General features: G+C 42.0%; 1 protein-coding gene across 5 annotated transcripts in view; it reads right to left on the reverse strand.

Moving 5' to 3' along the window:
• The window catches only part of CDC14A (cell division cycle 14A), a 178345-nt gene extending 157769 nt beyond the window's left edge, over nucleotides 1–20576 (reverse strand). For 2 of the 5 annotated variants that reach the window (XM_061411053.1, XM_061411052.1), the window contains exons 1-2: nucleotides 13305–13721; nucleotides 12418–12508 (exon numbers count right to left, since the gene is read on the reverse strand). In XM_061411053.1, the coding sequence (XP_061267037.1) occupies nucleotides 12418–12508; nucleotides 13305–13353 (140 nt within the window). In that variant the 5' untranslated portion in view covers nucleotides 13354–13721. Of the gene's footprint in view, nucleotides 1–12417; nucleotides 12509–13304; nucleotides 13722–14442; nucleotides 14611–20470 lie in introns of those variants that run through there. The other 3 variants (XM_061411054.1, XM_061411049.1, XM_061411050.1) reach the window with 3 other exon arrangements.
• Between the last annotated feature and the right edge of the window lie 368 nt (nucleotides 20577–20944).

The raw sequence follows: 20944 nt of genomic DNA on the forward strand, positions 1-20944 counted from the left end.
CAGCCTCCTTGGGAGAATGGCATTGAAACATGTATAATATCATGTATGAAACGAGTCGCCAGTCCAGGTTCGATGCACAATACTGGAGGCTTGGGGCTGGTGCACTGGGACGACCCAGAGGGATGGTATGGGGAGGGAGGAGGGAGGAGGGTTCAGGATGGGGAACACAGGTATACCTATGGCGGATTCATTTCAATATTTGGCAAAACTAATACAATATTGTAAAGTTTAAAAAATAAAATTAAACTTAAAAAAATTGAAAAAAAAATTAAAAAAAAAAACAGCCTCTTAATGAGGGTGAAAGAGGAGAGTGAAAAAGTTGGCTTGAAACTCAACATTCAAAAAACTAAGATCATGGTATCTGGTCCCATCACTTCATGGCAAACAGAAAGAGCAAAAATGGAAGCAGTGACAGATTTTATTTTCAAAAGTCACTGCAGACAGTGACTGCAGCCACAAAATTAAAAGATGCTCCTTGGAAGGAAAGTTATGTGACAAACCTAGACAGCATATTAAAAAGCAGAGACATCACTTAGCTGACAAAGGTCCATATATTCAAAGCTATGGTTTTTCCAGCAGTCATGTGCAGATCTGAGAGTTGAACCATAAGGAAGGTTGAGCTTCGAAGAATTGAGGCTTTCAAATTGTGGAGCTGGAGAAGACTCTTGAGAGTCCCCTGGACTGAGCAGAGAGCAAACTAGTCAATCTTAAAGAAAAACAACCCTGAATATTCATTGGAAGCACTGATGCTGAAGCTGAAGCTCTAATACTCTGGCCACCTGATGTGAAGAGCTGACTCACTGGAAAAAACTTTGATGATGGGAAACACTGAGGGCAAAAAGAGAAGGAGGTGGCAGAGGATGAGATGGTTGGATGGCATCACTGACTCAACGAACATGAATTTGAGCAAACTCTGGAAGATAATGAAGGGCATGGAAGCCTGGAGTGCTGCAGGCCATGGGGTTGCGAAGAGTAGAACACAACTTAGCCACAGAACAACAACAACAACGGAAGACAGGACTAAACGATATCAGAGAACCTTCAGCACCAAGGTCTGTAATCCTGTGACTTCCCTTTTTGAAGCAAGTCAATTAATTAAACACTCCCACTTTGAGTCTCAGATTAATGAAAACAAAAGAAGACTTCTTCAGGAATGCACTGGCAAGATTAAAATTCACTCCCATAGAAACATTCTCAAGCAGTGTAAATTAACCCCTTTATTCAGTGGCAGGTATTAAAGGCAAGAGAGCTATGCAGAGAGTATACATGTGACTTTGGTAGAAAACAGATTGGTGACTGATCCCCTGTACATAAAAGACTAACCCTCCTCACATGTCATAAAGCAAGGGAGGCCCTGAAAAGGAAAATAATCACTCTAACATCTGGCAATGATCACATCACCTCTCTAAACTCCTGAAATTAAAACCAAAACCCTGAAACTTGTCTGTGAGGCCAGGATGATGTAGCCCCCACCTAGTTCTCATTTTGTACCATTTCCATTTCAGTACTAGTAAGCTCCAAGCAAGCTACTTCTTTTCATTCCTGCCTCAGGCCCTTCGCACATTACCCTCCTTGGCCTAATTAACACCCTTTTACCCTTCAGGACTCAGCTCCAGTCACACTTCCTCAGGATATTCTTCTCTGATCCCTCCTCCATCTGTATCCCCACCTCCACCCTCATCCCACTTCACACATACACACACACATACACACACACACACCACTCCATCCTACAGGCCAGGTTCTATTCTTGTGTGCTTCCAAAGAATTGTAGGTCTTTCCTTGATTACAGACTGTCCGATATCTGAATATTCATTAATAGCTTCCCTAAGGCCCAAATGGCAACCCACTCCAGTGTTCTTGCCTGGAGAATCCCATGGACAGAGAAGCCTGGTGGGCTACAGTCCATAGGGTCACACAGAGTCTGGCTTGCTCTAAATGTGACCTGCTCCAGAAGTGACTCCCAGTCTAAAAAGACTCACCCCAACTATACAGCATCCCAACTCCTTTTTTTTTTTTTTTTTGCTTAGCAGCCCCTTCAGTGGTATCTGAGAGTTTTGCCAAGCTAAAATCAGCCTAAAACTTTACTTTTGAGTTTTCTAGAGCTGTAGGCAATCTATAGAGCATATAGAATGAAGTACATTGGACACTGAAGTGTCTGGCAGAACAGAAAACGCACTATTTTACAATCCCACTATTCACAGCTCCCTAGAAGAGACCTTTTTAACCCTTTTTCTTTGCATCACACTTAGATAAAAATAAAATGCTTTTAGCATTTCAGATTAATTCAGCTACAGATGATCAACAATTTGATTATGGGGACTAAAGATAAGTGCTATATCAATTTCACACTCTCTTAAAAGAAAAAGAAATGTGTAGAATCAGAAATCAGTTATACAAGGATCCCCAATTCAGAAATCTCAATCAGGAATATAAATGAGAATCACAAGTAAGGCATATTATTTCTTTTAAAGCCTGCCACAAACCCATGCCCTTTAGCAATATTTATGAAAGTCTCCAACTCACTTGGAAGTCTATATAGCCTTATACTGCACCAAAGGCTAATAAAACATGATATCTGGTTTCTATGCCCATAGCATGTTAGACTCATCAGACAGACCATAGGCAGGAGGCAGCTATTGGTGGCTGCTGGTACATTGATAGAAATGTCAAAAGCTAATAGCTCAAACTGTAAAGAATCTGCCCACAATGCGGGCACCTGGGTTCTATCCCTGGGCCAGAAAGATCCCTGGAGAAGAGCATGGCAACCCACTCCAGGATGCCTGAAGAATCCCACGGACAGAGGAGCCTGGTGGGCTACAGTCCATGGGGTTGAAAAGAGTCAGACACAACTGAGCGACTAATGTACATAATCCAACAGTAAATAACACCTAGAAAGTACTCAGGTGAGCTATTCATCAACAGAAACTAACTAGATTAAAAACACTAAAAGATACAAGATGTTTACGAAACAAAAGATGTTTAGCAAATCTGATACTTAAGCAGAAATCTCTTTATTGTGCTGTGATCAGTCGCTTGCTCAGATGCTCCATCATGTCCCATTCTTTGCAACCTGTAGACTGTAGCCCACCAGGGTCCCCTGCCCATGGAATTTTCCAGGCAAGAATACTGGAGCAGGTTGCGCTTTCCTACTCCAGGGGATCTTCCAACCCAGGGATCGACTCAGATCTCCCACATTGCAGGCAGATTCTTTACTGCCTCAGCCACCTTTAGGAGCTCCTAAAACTATACCTGAATTACAATGAAACTGTACAACCAATGTACTCATAGTAATAAAGTCTCACAGAAAAAAAGAGTAAATCATAATCAGTAAATTCTTTACGAAGGCAACAATGTAGATTCATTTTAGAAAGGTTCCCATAAATTACAAAACTACTTTGATATTTCAAGATGTAATTTTCCATCTTTTTGTAGAAGCTGCCCTACTGAAATGCCACATTCCCAGACAAGACTAGATAAGAGTATATGCGTTGTAAGAGTATATGTAGCAAGGAGAGCAAATTTGAAATACACCATCTCTTCTGGTTCTCAAAAGAAAACTAAATTTTATAAAAGAAGAACATGTCTGAACTAGCAAATTCTTCAGTTCATCAATAGGATATGAAGATCTTTAACACCAAAATATTAAATTAATAAATGAAACACTTTATTCAAAAACTATAGCTTATGAAACTATTTTCCATAAAGGAAATTCACTGATGATCACAAATAATTGTGATGCTTTACCAGATGTTTCCAAGTTTGTCAAAGGCTGGGATCATTACATGCTTTAATAAATAAAATAATGTTTTTGATGGTTCTCATTCAACATCTGATTCTTTGGTGGTCCTGGAAGCCGATTAACAAAACCAACTTTTTTAATGTAAATTGAAACTAAAGCTTAAAAATTTTTTAAAGAAACAATGAACTCCACACTTGAGCCCACTTCAAATCAGTGAGCCAGAAAGGAACTTGAGATCAGCTGTCCCACCCACCTCCCCAGATTTTTAAAACAAGGAAATAGCTAGATATTCAGGGCAGGCATTGTCTATTTTCTGCTTAAAGATCACAAAGGACAATGACTCCTCTTTTACTTTCATTATAGACTCCCCTTTTTACTTCCCTTCCCCATCCCCCAAATAAAGCAACAAAAAGGTAGCTTCTCCTTCTGATTTACATACATGCCCTACTTTAAGGTGTCACTTTCTCCCAATCATCCAAACCATACATCTTGAACTTAACCTTCAATTGCCCTGACCCCTCAAATGCCTAAAATATAGACAATCCATCCCCTCTAGCCTCTCTCCCACCTAGCCTTTCTGTTCCCATTGCTGTAACCATAATCCAGTTTTGCCACACCTCCCAGTCACGGGAGTACTTGCCCTAAGCAGAGCTCTGCTCAGTCTCCCTGTGTCATTCGTAAACCAGCAGAACTGAGATCCAAACAGCTTTCCATAAGCCAGTCCCCAACCATGCCTCACCCATGACCTCTCTGCACTTCAAGTATTTTGCCTCATCTAACAAAATCTTGTTATTCCCCAACACTGAAATCTTTCTTTCTTTCCTTCTTCTCTCATTCATTCAGCTAAAATTTCTTGTACAACCTCTAAGCCAAGCTCTGTGCTAGATATATGTATACAGTGGTGAGCAAAAATAGGTGGTACTTGTCCTCATAAAGATCATAAAATATACTCTTCGCTCTTACACACCCTTCAAAAGCTAGTTCAAATATCAGTCTATGAAGTCTTTATCACTCTGGGAAGTAATATCTCTTCCTTTCTTGGATTTTTAATATATTCGTTTACAACTTCTGTCATTTCTTGCCTGTATTTGTTTACACTTCCTTATTTCTGTATTTATGTACCCCCAAAGCATTAGCATACTGCTCTGTACCAAAATCTATCACATCTAAATATTTCATTTGTCTGTTTGTTTTGGGGGGAGTGGGGTTTTTTTTTTGGCCCCACCATGCGGCATGAGGGATCCTAGTTCCTCCACCAGGGATCAAACCCGTGCCTCTGCAGTGGAAGCACGATGTATCAATCACAGGACTGCACTGTTTCCTCTATTTCCAACCACCTACAGCTTTTAAATTATGCTTTTTTCACTTCCCATAAAAACATGTCAAGAGTCTTTTTTTCTTTCTCTTTCTTTGTAAAGCACAAAGATGCATTAAGCTGTGGCTAAGTGTAAGTCATTTACTTTCGGCTTTGGAATGTGTTTATGAACTTACAAATGAGAACATCTGATGTCTTAGGGATCTACTTCAAACACAATAATGAAGCCGCCCTGTGGTGACTTGGCCAACAAAGAACTTGGACGGCACACAGCTCCTCACAGGACTCTCCTCCAACCCATTTGAATCCCTTCTCAGGCTTGCTGATTAAGACTAGCCCTGTCAGTTTTAACTGAGTCCTCAGCACCTCAGTTAATTTTTGCATTTTCACCAAGCTTGTCTCAAGCAAATTGAAAGAACTGAGTAACAATTGTCCTTATGAAGAACAGAAATTGACGACCCCACTGTGAATGCCAAAGAGGTCAAAACAGCAAGTATTTGATAAATCAGTATCCTGAAAGTAAAAGTTGACTCTAGTGGGTCACAGAATTAAGAACTGACTGGTGAATGTATAAGCGAAATGAGTGAAGTCTCTCAGTTGTGTCCAACTCTTTGCGACCCCATGGACCTGTAGCCTACCAGGCTCCTCCATCCATGGGATTTTCAAGGCAAGAGTATTGCAGTGGGGTGCCATTTCCTTCTCCAGGGGATCTTCCCAACCCAGGGATCAAACCCGGGTCTCCTGAATTGTAGGCAGACACTTTTACTGTCCGAGCCACCAGGGAAGTGGTGAATGTTTACAGATATCTATTTTTCTCATGACATATACAGCATAATAATCCTGGTTATATACACAGGTACACATACATAAGCACACACCTAAAACTCTTTGTTCAAAACAGAGAATGGAAAAAGTGGCCCTGAACAAAACTGTTATTTCTGCAGGATTAGGATGAGAGAAAGGAGAAAAGGGGAAGAAAGTAGAAACCTATATCACCTTTTAAATGCTAAAGAGTTTTCTGATTTTTCAGGAGAATTCTATGCACAAATCATTACATCTTAAGTGACACCAGTTAAGCAGCAAGAACATTTCAGTCTTCCTGCAAAGAATTTTCATAAGCTTATAAAAACTGGGCTTCTTTTGTTTTCACCTCTCCTATTAACATACAATGATAATTAACTCAATTTATTTTCTCTCTCTCTTTTAGGCAGGGCAGACCACTGAAAGGAGAAAAAGCAAATTCATATCCACGAAAGTGGAGCTGCGGGAAAACATTTTAATTACTACTGCACATATCCAGATACAGCCTGGACATAAATTTGTGTACACAATGTCAGCAGCCCATTCCTTGCCAAAGCCATCACCACTCAAGTTAGAAGGGTCACATGAGCCAGGGAGGGGCAAAGCTGTTCTCCACCCTCTTTACCAGCCTCAGGCTCAAGACAAATGGGAACTTGCTGGAAGCAGGAGAGCATGACTTCAGGGTAAATTTACTAGCTCAATTACCTTCGGATCTACATAATCCTCTCTGAGTCTCAGTTTCCTCATCTATAAAGTAGTGACAATAATAGCACCTAACTCCTAGGGTTGTTCCCAAGATTGAGTTAATGTACATAAAGAACATTGCTTGTCATAGGACTGTAAATATTAGCTTGTCATGGGACTATAAATATTAGCTGTTGCTATAATTTTATTTTTATTCTCATGATGAAATGTGCCTCTGAATTCAACTGTATCTCCTGTTCTGTCTATATCATAGCAATTTATAATGAGATTTGAGGTACCAAATGATGGCCCTAAGGCTCTAGGCCCAGGGGCTTCCCTGGTGGCTGAGAAGGTAAAGAACCTGGCTCAATGCAGGAAACTCAGGTTCCATCCTTGGGTCAGGAAGATCCCCTGGAGAAGGGAACAGCTACCCACTCTAGTACTCTTGCTTGGAGAATTTCATGGACAGAGGAGTCTGATGGGCTAGAGTCCATGGGCCACAGAGTCAGACACAACTGAGCAACTTTCACTTCAAGGCTCTATATAAGATCACATATCTGTGTATATCTGTGTATGTTCATATGCTTAGGTGGCATTCAGCTTTCTGTGACATTAGCCTACTTGCTACACATTAAATTCAAAATAAAAACTGAAAAAACAAAAGGGTTTCTTCCTACCTCGATTTAACCTAAATTTTCTATTCCTACAATATTTTCGGGCAAGAGAAGTTTTTCTGTCTTTCTCTCAAAGATGTCCTAGTCTCACATTTCAACTCAAGCCTATGCTACAAGCTACATATAAGAAATCATTCTTTTATAAATTATTTATTCCAAAATTCCCAGTTGCGTTAATATCAGGCTACTTTAATAAAGTTTAAATGAAATTTGGACATTTTAAATTATTTAAATCTTCAAGTTAATTAGTTCTCATTAGAGGCTGCTCATTCTTCCATGCTAAAACATTTGGTGAAATTCTTTGAATCATTTCAGAAACTGCTTAATATGCAGTACCCAGAGTATGTCCATGAAGAGTTTTCTCCTGCATTTTCAGTACCTTTGCAAACACGAAGACAGAAGAAATGAAAATGGATAAGAATTCTACAGTCTCCTTTCTATGCATAAACGTTCAACTCTATACCCATCACAGTTAGGAGGGGCCCACAAAGTTATAACAATTAACATATTTGATTTTGTTAACTTTCGAGCCAAAAGGAATTTGAGCCAAGTTATAAAAAGTAAGCCTCTATTTGGATTACACGGCCCAATTCCAAAACCAAAGAACTAGCCTTTCTGGAAAGTTGTGCATTATTTATAGCTTAATCAAATACAGACAAATCTTTAAAAGGCTCCCTTTTTTAGGGGCTACATTTTCCCCACAAGTGTGGTAGTTTACACTCTGATTTTAATTCTGATCTGTGAAATCATAACCCAAGGATAAATGTATGCTTTATTATCAACCACATTTTACTAAAATTGCTCATGCCTTTATACTAATGTGGTAACTTCTGTTTAAAATTCAAAGAGAAAATTCATTTCTAATAGATAGTTGGGATCTCATAAGGCCACTTTGTTAACCCTTCTCCACTAGCTTCTCAGACAGTTGCCAGGTGTGGGTAGCAGATGCACCTGTGGGTCTGGGTTGCCAATCTATGCCTTCTGCCCTGACAGGTGTCAGAGCCGGTAGCTACCAAACCAGGATTAAGAAACTTCAGGGCCTTTACTGCCTTCCCAGATCCAACTCAGAGGTGTGGGCTATCACTGCAGTGGACACCCCACTCCAACAACCCCACAGGCAAAGTCAGCTTGAAAACAGTTCTAAAATTTTGGCTGGGAGAAATTTTGCCCTTAGTTCCCTTAAGAGGAACAAAGCCTCACTATTTAAATATTTGTTGATTTATTTAATTCAAAAAATAATAGTTGCATTTCCAGGATGATAATTTAGCCAGAAAGGCAGCATTTCACTTACACGTTCCGTAAATAAGTACACAGATATAGGGCTGTATAAGGCCCCATGTGATCACATATACTAATATTCTCTTTTCCTTGCAGGCATCGGTTCAGTCGTGTCTGGCTCTTTGTGACCCTATAGGCTGTAGCCCACCAGGCTCCTCTGTCCATGGAATTCTCCAGGCAAGAATACTGGAGTGGGTTACCATGCCCTCCTCCAGGGGATCTTCCCGACCCAGGGATCGAACCTGAGTCTCCTGAGGCTCCTGTATTGAAGGCAGATTCTTTTACCGCTGAGCCACCAGGCAAGCCCTCTTCTTTCCTTGGAGAATTACAATCTGATATAATAGTCCAGGTTTTTGTCACCATAAGCTATCTGTCATAGAAGAACTCTGATATTACTCATCCTTCAAAGGTCTCTGTGGTCTCTCTAATTCAATACGTCCTAAAAGCAGTGCTGACAAGACGGATTCCACTGCGTCTATTCCTCTCCCCTCTCTACTCTCTCCTTCAGCATTGATCCACCTTTTTGGCTGCTTATTACTACCTCTTTCCCTTGGTTCCTCTCATCCTGGTCATGCCTATGAAATACAGCCCTTCATATTTTTCTGTATCTCCCAGAAATTACATCATTCTCACAGCTTTATCATCTTTTGGAGGAAAACCTCCAAATTTAAGGACTTCTAATTTATGTGATATCCAACCCTGATGTGCACATCCCATAAACTCCCTCCTTCCAACCTGACCAACACGGAACGCCTGATCTCCCCACAAAAACCAGTTCTGCCCTACTTCTTGTTTCAGTCAATGGTCCCAACAGGTTTACTGTGACCCAGGCTGTCTTAAAGACTTCTTGGACCCCTCTTTTTCCTCAGCACCGCACCAACCCACGCACATGATCTGTTGCCAAGTCACATGGATTCAGAGCTCTTCTTTCCACCACCATTGCCACCAGTTCTAATCAAGGCATTTATTTCTTCCCCCTGAACATTTCAGAATTTCTCTAAGCGGGCTCTACTTCCTCTCTAATCTGTCCAAAATGATGCTATCATATTAATTTTTTGAGGATCTATGTATTCTAGGGTTTCCCAGATGGCTCAGTGGTAAAGGATCTGCCTGCAATGCAGAAGACACAGGAGACTTGGGTTCAGTCCCTGGGTCAGGAAGATCCCCTGGAGGAGGAAACGGCAACCCACTCCAATATTCTTGTCTGGAGAATCCCACGGACAGAGGAGTCTGGAGGGCTACAGTCCAAAGGGTTGCAGAGAGTCAAACACAATTGAGCTACTAAGCACAGAACACACATACGTACTCCAGAACTAGAGGGCTCGATTTCAAATTCCAGGTCTGCTACTTCTTACTTCTGTGACCTTGGGCAATTTACCTAACCTCTCTGTCCCTTACTCTCATTGTTTGCACACTAAGGATAATAACAGTAACTGCCTAAAAACCGAAGTGAAAATAAAATAAATTAATAGTTGTGGAGCACCGAGCACCTGGTGTGCATTTAAATTCTTGATGAAATGTGCCATTATTTGCAGTAACATAGGACCAGTCATACCATGGACTGCCCCCAAATCCTCAACAGAGTCCCATGGCATACTAAGGGAACCCTGGCACTCAATTCGCCCAGCTGACCTTTCAGCTTCAGATTACACAGCCCCATTTGAACCTGTATACACACCAGGCCAACCAGAGGTCTCACTATTCCCTGAGGACACTCTAGAGCCTCCCTCCTCGTCCTTGCTATTCCTGCTTCTGGGATCTCTCCTCTCCCATCTCTGTCCATTCTGCAAGCCAGTCTTAACTCTTCCATGAAGGCTTTTCTGAACCCCTCAACCAAATGTGCTCCCCCAGCCGTGAATTCCCCCCAGCACAGGGGGGTATGTGAATCTATGGCAGTTATCTTTTCTCTCTCTCTCACTGAAGTCCTGTCTTTCTCCCTCCAGCTCTGGTAACGTGTATCCATCTTCATTGTATTCACTATATCATCTAACCCTGTATAATGTTGAAGGTGACCAAAAAATGGAGTTGTGGGTGATCAGAACCATAGCTATTCCTGTGGCACAGTACTTGGGCACCTCAAACAAAAAGAAGTACACACTCTGCCCAGACTGAAGTCTTTATCAAAGTTTCAAATGACATCAAAATTTCACAATATAAATTGGATGGTCTTTCCAGAAAGTCTTTCTTTACAGAAATACAGTAGAATCAGTATAAGAAGAATGTGATTTGAAGTCCTATCCTAAAATACTAACATTAAAATCATACAAAATCTTTCCTCATATATAAACATCAGAATCAAACCACTGAGCACTGTGTTTAATTGACTAAACATAATTTCCTGTTAGATCTAGATCTATCAACTAGCAATCCCAAAAGAAGCAACTGAGACCTTAATGCCTGGGGTTAATTCAGTGACATATTAACCTCCAGCACATCACTGAAGAACTGAACATAATAATGTATACACTGTTCCTACCCTCAGACTCAGGGGAGGCCCCCAAACTGTACACACAGAAAAAGAAAGCGACAACAATGCACATTCACAACAACAGAATGAATACTCCAGAAACACTGCTGGCCGTGACATCACCCAGGTACCTGAGGTCAGGGAGTAGGCAGTGCAGCACTCCATTCTGTCTAGGAGCAGAGCTGTAATCTGACACCAGGGATTTAGACCTCTTTGCTGCAGCAGCTCTGGGCATTCATGAGCAGCAGCAAAGGGCTCTTTCATTCCCACTTTTGCTTCAGCCATTCAAGAAGCATCCTGCTCCCAGCACCAGTAAGAGAAATGTCCTGAAGACATCAGTTTCACGAATCCCTCTGACGAAGTGACAGTTAAAGATTGTTTTCCCTCAAAGAAAAGATATGCTCTGGATGGTCGAGAATACTCTCACTCTTTGAACGCCTGATGGTACTCACAAATCCTTAGGCAGAACTCCCAAAATCCCCCTTAACAGCACAAGTCCTAGGGCACTTTCTATCATGAATACAGTTCACTTAACTATGTTCATGTAATTGGACTTTTGGTTAAGGCAACAAGAAAATAAAATTAAATTTTCTGTTAGAATATACTGACTACCCTGAAACACCAGCTCTTTTGATAAAAGGACATAATCAAGCCAACTCAGCCTTCTTATTCCTTACTATTATGTTGCTTTTATAGAATCGAGACTTCTCTCTCTTTGAATTACATGTTTACTATACTATAATCTTTTTCATGTAGATCAACAGTCTTTCACAGAAAACAGTTCCCTACATGCATCTTTCACTCTTAAATCCTAACCCCACAAAGCCAAAGTAACCAAAGAATGTAAATCAGCACTCCTATGCCACTTCCTCAAAGGCAAAAATAATAGTGCAGTGACGCTTGGGACACTCAAATAAAATAACGCAGCAATTTACCACCCAGGTAAAATCTTACTCATAGATATGACTGGGACACAGCTAAGTGTGTCCCACTTTCCAAATATGAGCTGCACAAACAAAAACATCCTGAGATACAGCAGAAGCCTTGTGATCGGTAAAGCTGAAGCACCTGTAATACACACACTGCCCTGTACTCTGTAGGTGCTCCAATAAATACCCTGTGACTGATTCACATGCCTATTACAGAATCCAGCAAGGACAGAGGGTGCCTCTCCCTGGCCCTGCTCTGGGGAGTGTTCGGAATCTACAGCTGCAGTTTACTGTGGTGGTAGGAAGAACTAATACAGACAGAGGACTAAAAGGAATGAGGTGATGACAGGTTCAAATTACCTTAACTTTCCCTGCACCTCTTCCCCAGCTCTGAGCCTAAGAAATTGGATTTGTTACTTGCACCACTGGAGAAGGAGAATAAAACTGTCATAAAGGTGCATAGCATTTCCTTACCCAAGAGCCAACAAGTTAAATAGCTGAGATTAAAAAAATATATAGAAACTTACTTTTCATAGACCAGCTCCTCATCGATGGAGAAATAGTGGGTATTTACTGTGCTTTTTGGTCTATTCCTTAAAGTAGCAAAATATAATCGATCTGAAAGACAAGTTTAAAAGATGGGAGAAAACATGAGAAGCAGGGAAGCTGGTGGGGTAGGGGGGTGCTAATACACTATAACAAAATAACAACTGCTACCCGGTATTTAAAGATCCCATTAACACGTGGAATTCTTGCAGAAACCTGATCTCTCCCGGAAAGCCACAGAGATCCAAGAGCACACCAGTTAGAGAAGCGAGTCGAGGGCCCGACTGAGGGACTCAGTGGCGTGCAAAACTCCCTGATCTCCCTGGTTTCAGGCCAGCGGGAGCAGGTAGAAGCTGAGGGTACCCGTTGAACTGGAGATGCAAGTTTGGTTCAGAAATCTCCAGACCGCTGCGGAAGGGGAAGAGAGAGGCGAGACTCTCCCCTACAGCTCCGGAGACTTCAAGAAGAGGAAGGGAGGAGAGACAGGGGGTGTGGTTGGAGGTGTCCCGAAAACCGAGATCCAGCAACAGTAGGATAAAGGCAACTGAAAGGATCCCCTGGAGCAGAATCCCCTCGAGCCGCTGCACGCTGGAGCCCGGCAGAGGACGGTGCGGTCCCTTTACCGAGCTGGGAGGCCTTCCGAAAGTGCTGCAGAGAGAACGAGGGACGCAAGAAAGACAGAGAAGCCGGAAGCGGGGGGTCCTCGGGGGAAAGGATAGTACAAAAAAGGGATGAGAGCGCGCGCAGCGATTGTAGTACGCTGGGGGCCCCAGAAGAAGCCGGAGACAGTGGTTGGGACACAGGGGCGAGAAGTGAAGAGCTGGGGTGTCGACAGAGGGTTGGAGGATGCGGGGCGACTGCTCCTCACCTTTCATGAACTCGCAAGCCCCGATTAGTTCCCCTGACTCCGCTGCCATCTTAAGCGAGATACGCACGGAGGAGGGCTGGGTCGTGGCCAGCTGAGGTTACCCGCCCCCGGGGGCTTCCCCAGTGCCCAGGAGCCGGGAAGCTTGCAGTCGCGAACACCGAGCCCGCCCGAGAGAGGCAGCAGGCGCCGAAGGCGGAGGCGGCTGGGGGGTCAGCGCGCCGGGCGCCCCGGGGACATTCCGTGGGGAACCCGAGCACGCTCCGAGCGGGGCGCACACGCCCCGGGCTGTGGCCACTCCGATTCGGACCCGGCTGCTGCCGCTGCTGCACCGCCGCCGCGCCTGGGAAACGCAGACCAGCTCTCACGGCCGGGCAAAGTCTTCCCCCGGCTCCCAAAGTGATCATGGAGGAGGAGACGTCTGGCCCCGATCGCGCCCGTGGCTACTCGTGAGGCAGCGGGCAGGACTCTGGTGCCCGCCGGCTGGCAGCAGCTGCTCCGGCTCCTCCTTCGCCGCCTCCTTTCAGCAGCAACTCTTCCTCCTCCTCCTCCCCTTGGGTCCGCCCCCAGGCCTTCCTCCCCGCCCTCCCACGGCTCCCTCCACTTTCACGGCTCCGCGGCCATCCCTTAAAGGGACAGCCCAGCTCCTTTCTCCGCGCCGGGTCCGCGCCCCAGTTACCAGGCGCCCCGCAGGTCACTAAGAGCCAGTTGCTAAGGCTTTGTTGCCGTCCACCAATTGCTGTACGGGATACGCGGCCCTGGGCAGAAGAGCCAGGAGGCGCCTCCAGAGCAGAAACTTATGAATGAAACGGTGGAGTTGGGAGTGTCCCGGAGAGCGCTGCTGTGGCTTTTCAGGCAAGGATGAGCCCGCGCCCCTTCGTTTTCTGCACCCCACTGAGTCTTGTTCCCACTCTAGAGTTTTCGTTTGTCTCTCTCATTCTCTACTTCTCTCGCCCCACTCACCCTTGTTCCAAACTCTTGCATGCGCGCGAGCACACGCAGTCTTACAGATCTAGGATCTATAAGATCTATAAGATTACCTACAGCTAATCTTTCAACCACCGCCCATCCCACCACTGATGGATCTTTATCTTTATAAGAAATAAAATCTGCAGAAAAAAAAAAAAAAAAAAAGCCCTACCTCCTAGCTCAGAAGAACACCTACTGGTTTCCTCTACACATACTGGATTCTGAATTAACTTGTGCTTTGTTCTCACGGGGTAAAACGTTCCCATCCGGTTCCCCACGTCCTCTCATTTGGGTCGCCGCTGTGGGCGCAAATCATCACAAATGCCAAACCTTAATATCGCTCTGGTCCCCGTGGTGGGCGGGGCGGAGGAACGCGACCAGCCCGGGGGCGGGGAGGGAACAGAGGTATGGGGAGAGGGCCACATGTCCACGGGAAAAATAAACACAAAAGAATGTCTTGACGCAGTCTTAGCTGAAGCGCTGGGAGTGGTTCATCTCAAAGAAGCCCTTGACTTGATTCTGTAAGGCTTTTTGAACAGCTAGAACAACTTTAATGCCGGGTGTCCTACCCGCGAGCTTAATTAAAGGGCAGTCCCTGCCATATGAAAATGGCGCTACGGACCTATCGCCGGAAGAGCATGCGCTCTGAGTGGTTTCTCCAGAAACATAAAAGGATTTGTGCCAGCCTTCGGTTTCGCAGTCGTTTGTTTACCTCTTGGAGGAAGGGGGCGCGCAAGAGAAGAGACGACTGACTCAAGGAGCGCTCTGAGGCCAGCAAGTAAAACTCAATTTACTGGTCTTAGCTTTGCTGGCTATCCAACAGGCTGAACAGCCGCAGAAAAATGATAAACGAATATTACTTGGATATTCAGATCGAACAAGCCCTTGCAAGATAGTTAAAAAGAAAAACCTACCCTAACATCCACATCTTTAAGACAAGAATCATATAAATTTAAAACTGGGGACTCAGTAAAGACGACTTCCTGTCATCACCTAGTCTTGAGTAAAGCTTATCTCAAAAGTTTTTAAAGCCGAAAAAGTCCTGAAAAGATGAATTCTAATGAGTGTTCCACTCTGCCGAGATGCACTTCTCGTTTTACGGGCCCCTGGCCATGGCTATGGAATTCTAAAGAACGAAGTATCTCTAAATGTCCTGTCCACATTCAACAATTGTTTGCATTTTCCCTGATATTTATTCCCACAAATCGAGTATCAGCAGTCATGTCGGCCAGTTCATATTATTTTGCTGAAGTTTGAGACTTAATATGTGAAAGTTATGGAAAAGCAAAATATGTGAATGTCTCAATAAACTTACCCACTTTGTTTAAAAAGCTATATTAATCCAGTGCTGGCAATCTGTTTCCAAATTTGATGATGTAAAATTCATGTAGACTAAATTCCTTAACAAAATTCCTAACAACTTTTCATATAAGTGTTGTATTAGAAAAATTGCATTAGAAAAAAGAAGCTCTGGTTCTCATTCAATGCATGAACTTTTCATTTTACTAAGTTAATAGTCTAATGGAAAGAACTCTAAATCTACACTTTCAGGTAAGTCAGATTTAATTAAACATTTCTTGCTGTTTTCAAGAATGAATTTATGAAAACATTTTCTTTCATGTAACTCTCTTGCTTAGAAGTTTTGGTCGTGAGGAGTGAATTATGACTCAAACAAATAGAGGTTCTTAAAATTAAGAACTCAAAATGAAAATGTTTATTTTTTCTTTAGCATATTTATAACGAGTATTCTAATGAAATTTTTCAGGTTGATAAGACTTTATAATGTTTTTTTGAAGCTGCATAAAGGAAAATAAGTGATTGTCCATACAATCAAATCTCTCTAAACCAAAATCTTCACAATCGAAATGGTATTTAAAAAATCCTACAAGAAAAATTGTGACCAAAATAGTCCGCAGAGCGCACATACATGTCAAGGTTCTAATGAGATCATAAAACACTTTATTCTCTCAATTATCATGAGGTCAAAGTTCCTAATGGTTGTTTCATAATAAAGGCATGATTTCACAGTCTATGGAGGAAGATAATGGGAAAAACTTCTTTCCAATCACTCAATATAAATGTTAGGAACTGACTTTTATCTTAAACAACAATAAGGAACAGTGTTTCACATATAAAGAAAGTACTAAGAGAATTCAGACATCACTGAACTGGAGAGAGGGAAAGTAATGTTATACATAGAAATTTAACTAAGTATAGAAGTGTCTCAAGTTTGAAAACTTGACTATATTTATTCCAACTTTGTCAACATAGCTTGAATCCTGCCTCTGCCGCCCTGACAGGCAGTCTGCAGCCTATGCTTATACATCTGCAGAGCTAGAAAACTCACTTCTGGAGGCAGTTCCAAAATAGGTTATCACTCTCTGGTTCTAATTCTGTCCCTTAAGACTGTGTTGAACACTGTTTGTTATTCGTGTACATAACAAGTCTTCAAAGATGCAAAGGTAGCTCCCTTAGGCCACTTCTTCCTCCTTTCTATTTCCCATATAGAAATCTCCATTTTCTTCAACGTTTTTTTAAATGACATGGATTGCAAGCCCCTTTGTTATCCAGTCACTCTCTTTTCCAACTTGCCTTGGACTGCAAGGAGATCCAACCAGTCCATTCTAAAGGAGATCAGTCCCCTGGGTGTTCTTTGGAAGGAATGATGCTAAAGCTGAAACTCCAATACTTTGGCCACCTCATGCGAATAGATAACTCATTGAAAAAGACTCTGATGCTGGGAGGGATTTGGGGCAGGAGGAGAAGGGGACGACAAAGGATGAGATGGCTGGATGGCATCACCGACTCGATGGACATGAGTTTGGGTGAACTCCAGGAGGTGGTGATGGACAGGGAGGCCTGGCATGCTGCAATTCATGGGGTCGCAAAGAGCTGGACACGACTGAGCGACTGAACTGAACTGAACTGAACTGTATCCTTCATAAAGTTAGTCCCAGGACCAAATGCAGGCCAGTGGTGACCTGGTGTGACTAGTTCTGAGATCAGAAAAAAAGGCACTGATGAAGATTCAGATGGGAATAAAAGGATTGAAAACCATCCAAGAACTGTTTTATTATTTGGCTGCCAAAAATAAAAGAAAAATATTCTCTCATTAGAAGAGAGGGGGAAAAAGTTGCTCAGAATAGTCAAAGGCCTGACAGCTATGATATTTACATATTCAATTCTGTTAAAATTATCATTATTTCTCAGACTATAATTTTAACTTGCTCTTTTAGTTGCTTGTTCAGTCATGATGTTATCTACATAAGTAAAAGCAAATACACAAAATATATGTTGAATTCTTTCTAAAAATTTAATTTTCAGTTTAACTGTGAATCAAGGGGCAGTAGAAACCTACACTGTTGAGTAATTTGAAATTCAAAGTAATTTTAATTGTTTCAATATTTTGATAGATTGCTTATCTAATGTCAAAAATAATTTACAGCAGCTTTTAATAAAATACAGATACACAAAAAATTATAGACGGTGTGGCTGCTCACAGATGCTAAATCTTGGCCTGACCCAGTCATATTCGGCATCACACTAATTGTATTTAAGAATTTCAAGCCAGAATCAAAGATAGTAAAAACCAGAAGGGACCTGAAAGGTTAGCTAGGTCCAGTTTTCAAGCAGATTCCGTGGAATCTAAGGGAGCAGAGGCCCCACCTAGGGATGGAGGTGGAGAGGGAAGGATGAGCAAGCACATAGGATTTCTATAAAATATTTCATTTGTAAAAGATAATGTGTCAAAATATAGGAAAGAAAAAAGAAGAAACTGAGGTTCACAGTAAAAAACCAGTTTCCCAAGGTATGTAGCTGATTGGTGGTAGAATCAAGAATTCATTATTTGCTCTATTAACCATCTTTTCTAAGTTTTCCCCTAACTTAGCTTATTGACATTGCTTAGTTCATAGATTCTGAAAATTTTGAAATGATACAATATCAACCAATAATGTACATTATTAACTATTTTCTTCAAAATTTTAGAGAAAATAATTTAAACTCAGAATGAAAAAATAAAAGGTGCTTAATTATCTGCATTGCTATTGTTGTCATGTGGCTTCTATAAAATTCTGAATTATTTTTCCACCCCTGTGATTTATCAATAGTATACCAGCATTCTATATAGTTTAAGAAATAGTTTCAGTGAACACTAAATAAAATAATTCAATAATTACCTCATCCTTGACTAATGCTGTCAGTAAAGAAGGATGTAGTTTTAGAAAGTAAAAGAAAGTTCCATGGGCAGGTCACTATACATAAGATGGCTCAATTTGTTGACCACTTTGCTACTTTTTCAAATAGTTTAAAATACAATTTTTAAATTTACATTGTTTGGAACATCCCTGAAGGTCTAGTGGCTAAGAATCTGCCTGCCAGTGCAAGGAACACAGGTTTGATCCCTGGTCTGGGAAGATCCAACATGCCACAGGGCAGTTAAGCCCGTGCACCACAGCTTCTGAGCTCACGTGCTGCAACTACTGAAGCCCCTTCAGAAAACGAAGATCACGGCATCCGGTCCCATCACTTCATGGGAAATAGATGGTGAAACAGTGGAAACAGTGTCAGACTTTATTTTGGGGGGCTCCAAAATCACTGCAGATGGTGACTGCAGCCATGAAATTAAAAGACACTTACTCCTTGGAAGGAAAGTTATGACCAACCTAGATAGCATATTGAAAAGCAGAGACATTACTTTTCCAACAAAGGTCCATCTAGTCAAGGCTATGGTTTTTCCTGTGGTCATGTATGGATGTGAGAGTTGGACTGTGAAGAAAGCTGAGCACCAAAGAACTGATGCTTTTGAACTGTGGTGTTGGAGAAGACTCTTGAGAGTCCCTTGGACTGCAAGGAGATCCAACCAGTCCATTCTGAAGGAGATCAGTCCTGGGTGTTCTTTGGAAGGAATGATGCTAAAGCTGAAACTCCGATACTTTGGCCACCTCATGCGAAGAGTTGAGTCATTGGAAAAGACTCTGATGCTGGGAGGGATTGGGAGCAAGAGGAGAAGGGGACGACAGAGGATGAGATGGCTGGATGGCATCACTGACTCGATGGATGTGAGTCTGGGTGAACTCCGGGAGTTGGTGATGGACAGAGAGGCCTGGCATGCTGCAATTCATGGGGTCGCAAAGAGTTGGACACGACTGAGGGACTGAACTGAACGGAACTGAACTGATGCACCTACACTTGGTGCTCCATAACAAGAGAAGCCACAACAGTGAGAAGCCCAAGCACCACAATGAAGAGTAGCCCCCTCTTGCCACAACTAGAGAAAGCAACAAACACACAGCACAGCCAAAAGCTAAATAAATAATTAACTTTTAAAATTTACATAGTTTATTCATCTACACTTATCTGTCATTCCTACTTTTTGAAGAAGAAATAAAGAAGTGAACTTTTTTCTCCAAAACTGTATAAAATAATATTCCTCCCACCATTCTTCACCCTGATCATCACTACTTCAACTTACCACCACCCCTTTTACCATCACCCTGATGAGAAATATCATTAGTGAACTCACATGTTAATCTTGTTTCCGATGTTCACTCCCACATGTACATTTAATACTGTCACTACTATACTCTATACATGTTTTTATCAGGAAAGCAGTAAAAGTTGAGTTTATTGAAAACCAAGTAGAGCAATTTATATCTCAGGTCTCACATCAGTTACCTATGTGGCAGGTCTCACATCAGTTGTCTATGAGGCAGGTATTATTATTCCCACTTTACAGATGAGAAAACTGCCACAAAACAGATGCTCAATGAATATTTGGAGAATAAATAATTGAGTATTTAAAATGTTGGAAGGTGGACTTATGTGAATCACTTGGATATGTAAATTGGTTCCTTGGTAGCCTAGATAGCAGAAAAAATACTGGGATTTATCATTGGAAGCCTGGGTTTCAGGTATCACTCTATCACCAAATGTATGCATTATCCTAGACTATTTCCTCTGGTGTTAAATGGGGATTATAATAACTTCTAACTCACAAGAATAATTGTAGAATTCAATAAGACTACTATGTTATGATGCCATTGTATACAAACATTCATTACTGGTGTTAAAGCCGATATTAAATACTGAATTATTTCCAAAATCTGATGTTCACAAGCCTCCAAACATGTCTTTTTGGATCTATGTATTGTTACTTAATTTATACCTGGATTAAAAACACAAGCAAAATATACACTCACAGGGAAGCTGTTTTGATCAACTGAAGACAATTCCACAGGATACAAGTAAATGTTGTCCTTCATTTTGGATTGCCTGCAGCATCGTACTGTCCCTAGAATGTGACTGGGGTCAACAATCCATTCAAGCAATTTCCATGGATTCCTAAATTCCCCTGCTCTGGCTCACATTCTTTCAGTTGTTCTGTTCCAGAAGCCTGAAACACAAATGTTGTTCCCTGTGGTTCCTATGGTGACCCTTGGTGCTCCTTTAGAATCTCAGGTTTTGCCTACTCCTGTGCAGAAACTCCAGGAGAAAATAATATTTCGACAGACTAAAGGGAGACTCTTGGTTTCCATTTTTCCAATCACAACATTGTATACAATTATTGAATGATTCCTGATGGTTGTTCTTGCTGCTGTTGTTATTAACACTTATAATTGTATTGAAACAAACACACTTAATGTCTTCTGTGTACCAAGCCTTCCTACATGAAG

This window comes from Bos javanicus, chromosome 3, assembly GCF_032452875.1.
Source record: "Bos javanicus breed banteng chromosome 3, ARS-OSU_banteng_1.0, whole genome shotgun sequence".
Taxonomy (NCBI): Eukaryota; Metazoa; Chordata; class Mammalia; order Artiodactyla; family Bovidae; genus Bos; species Bos javanicus.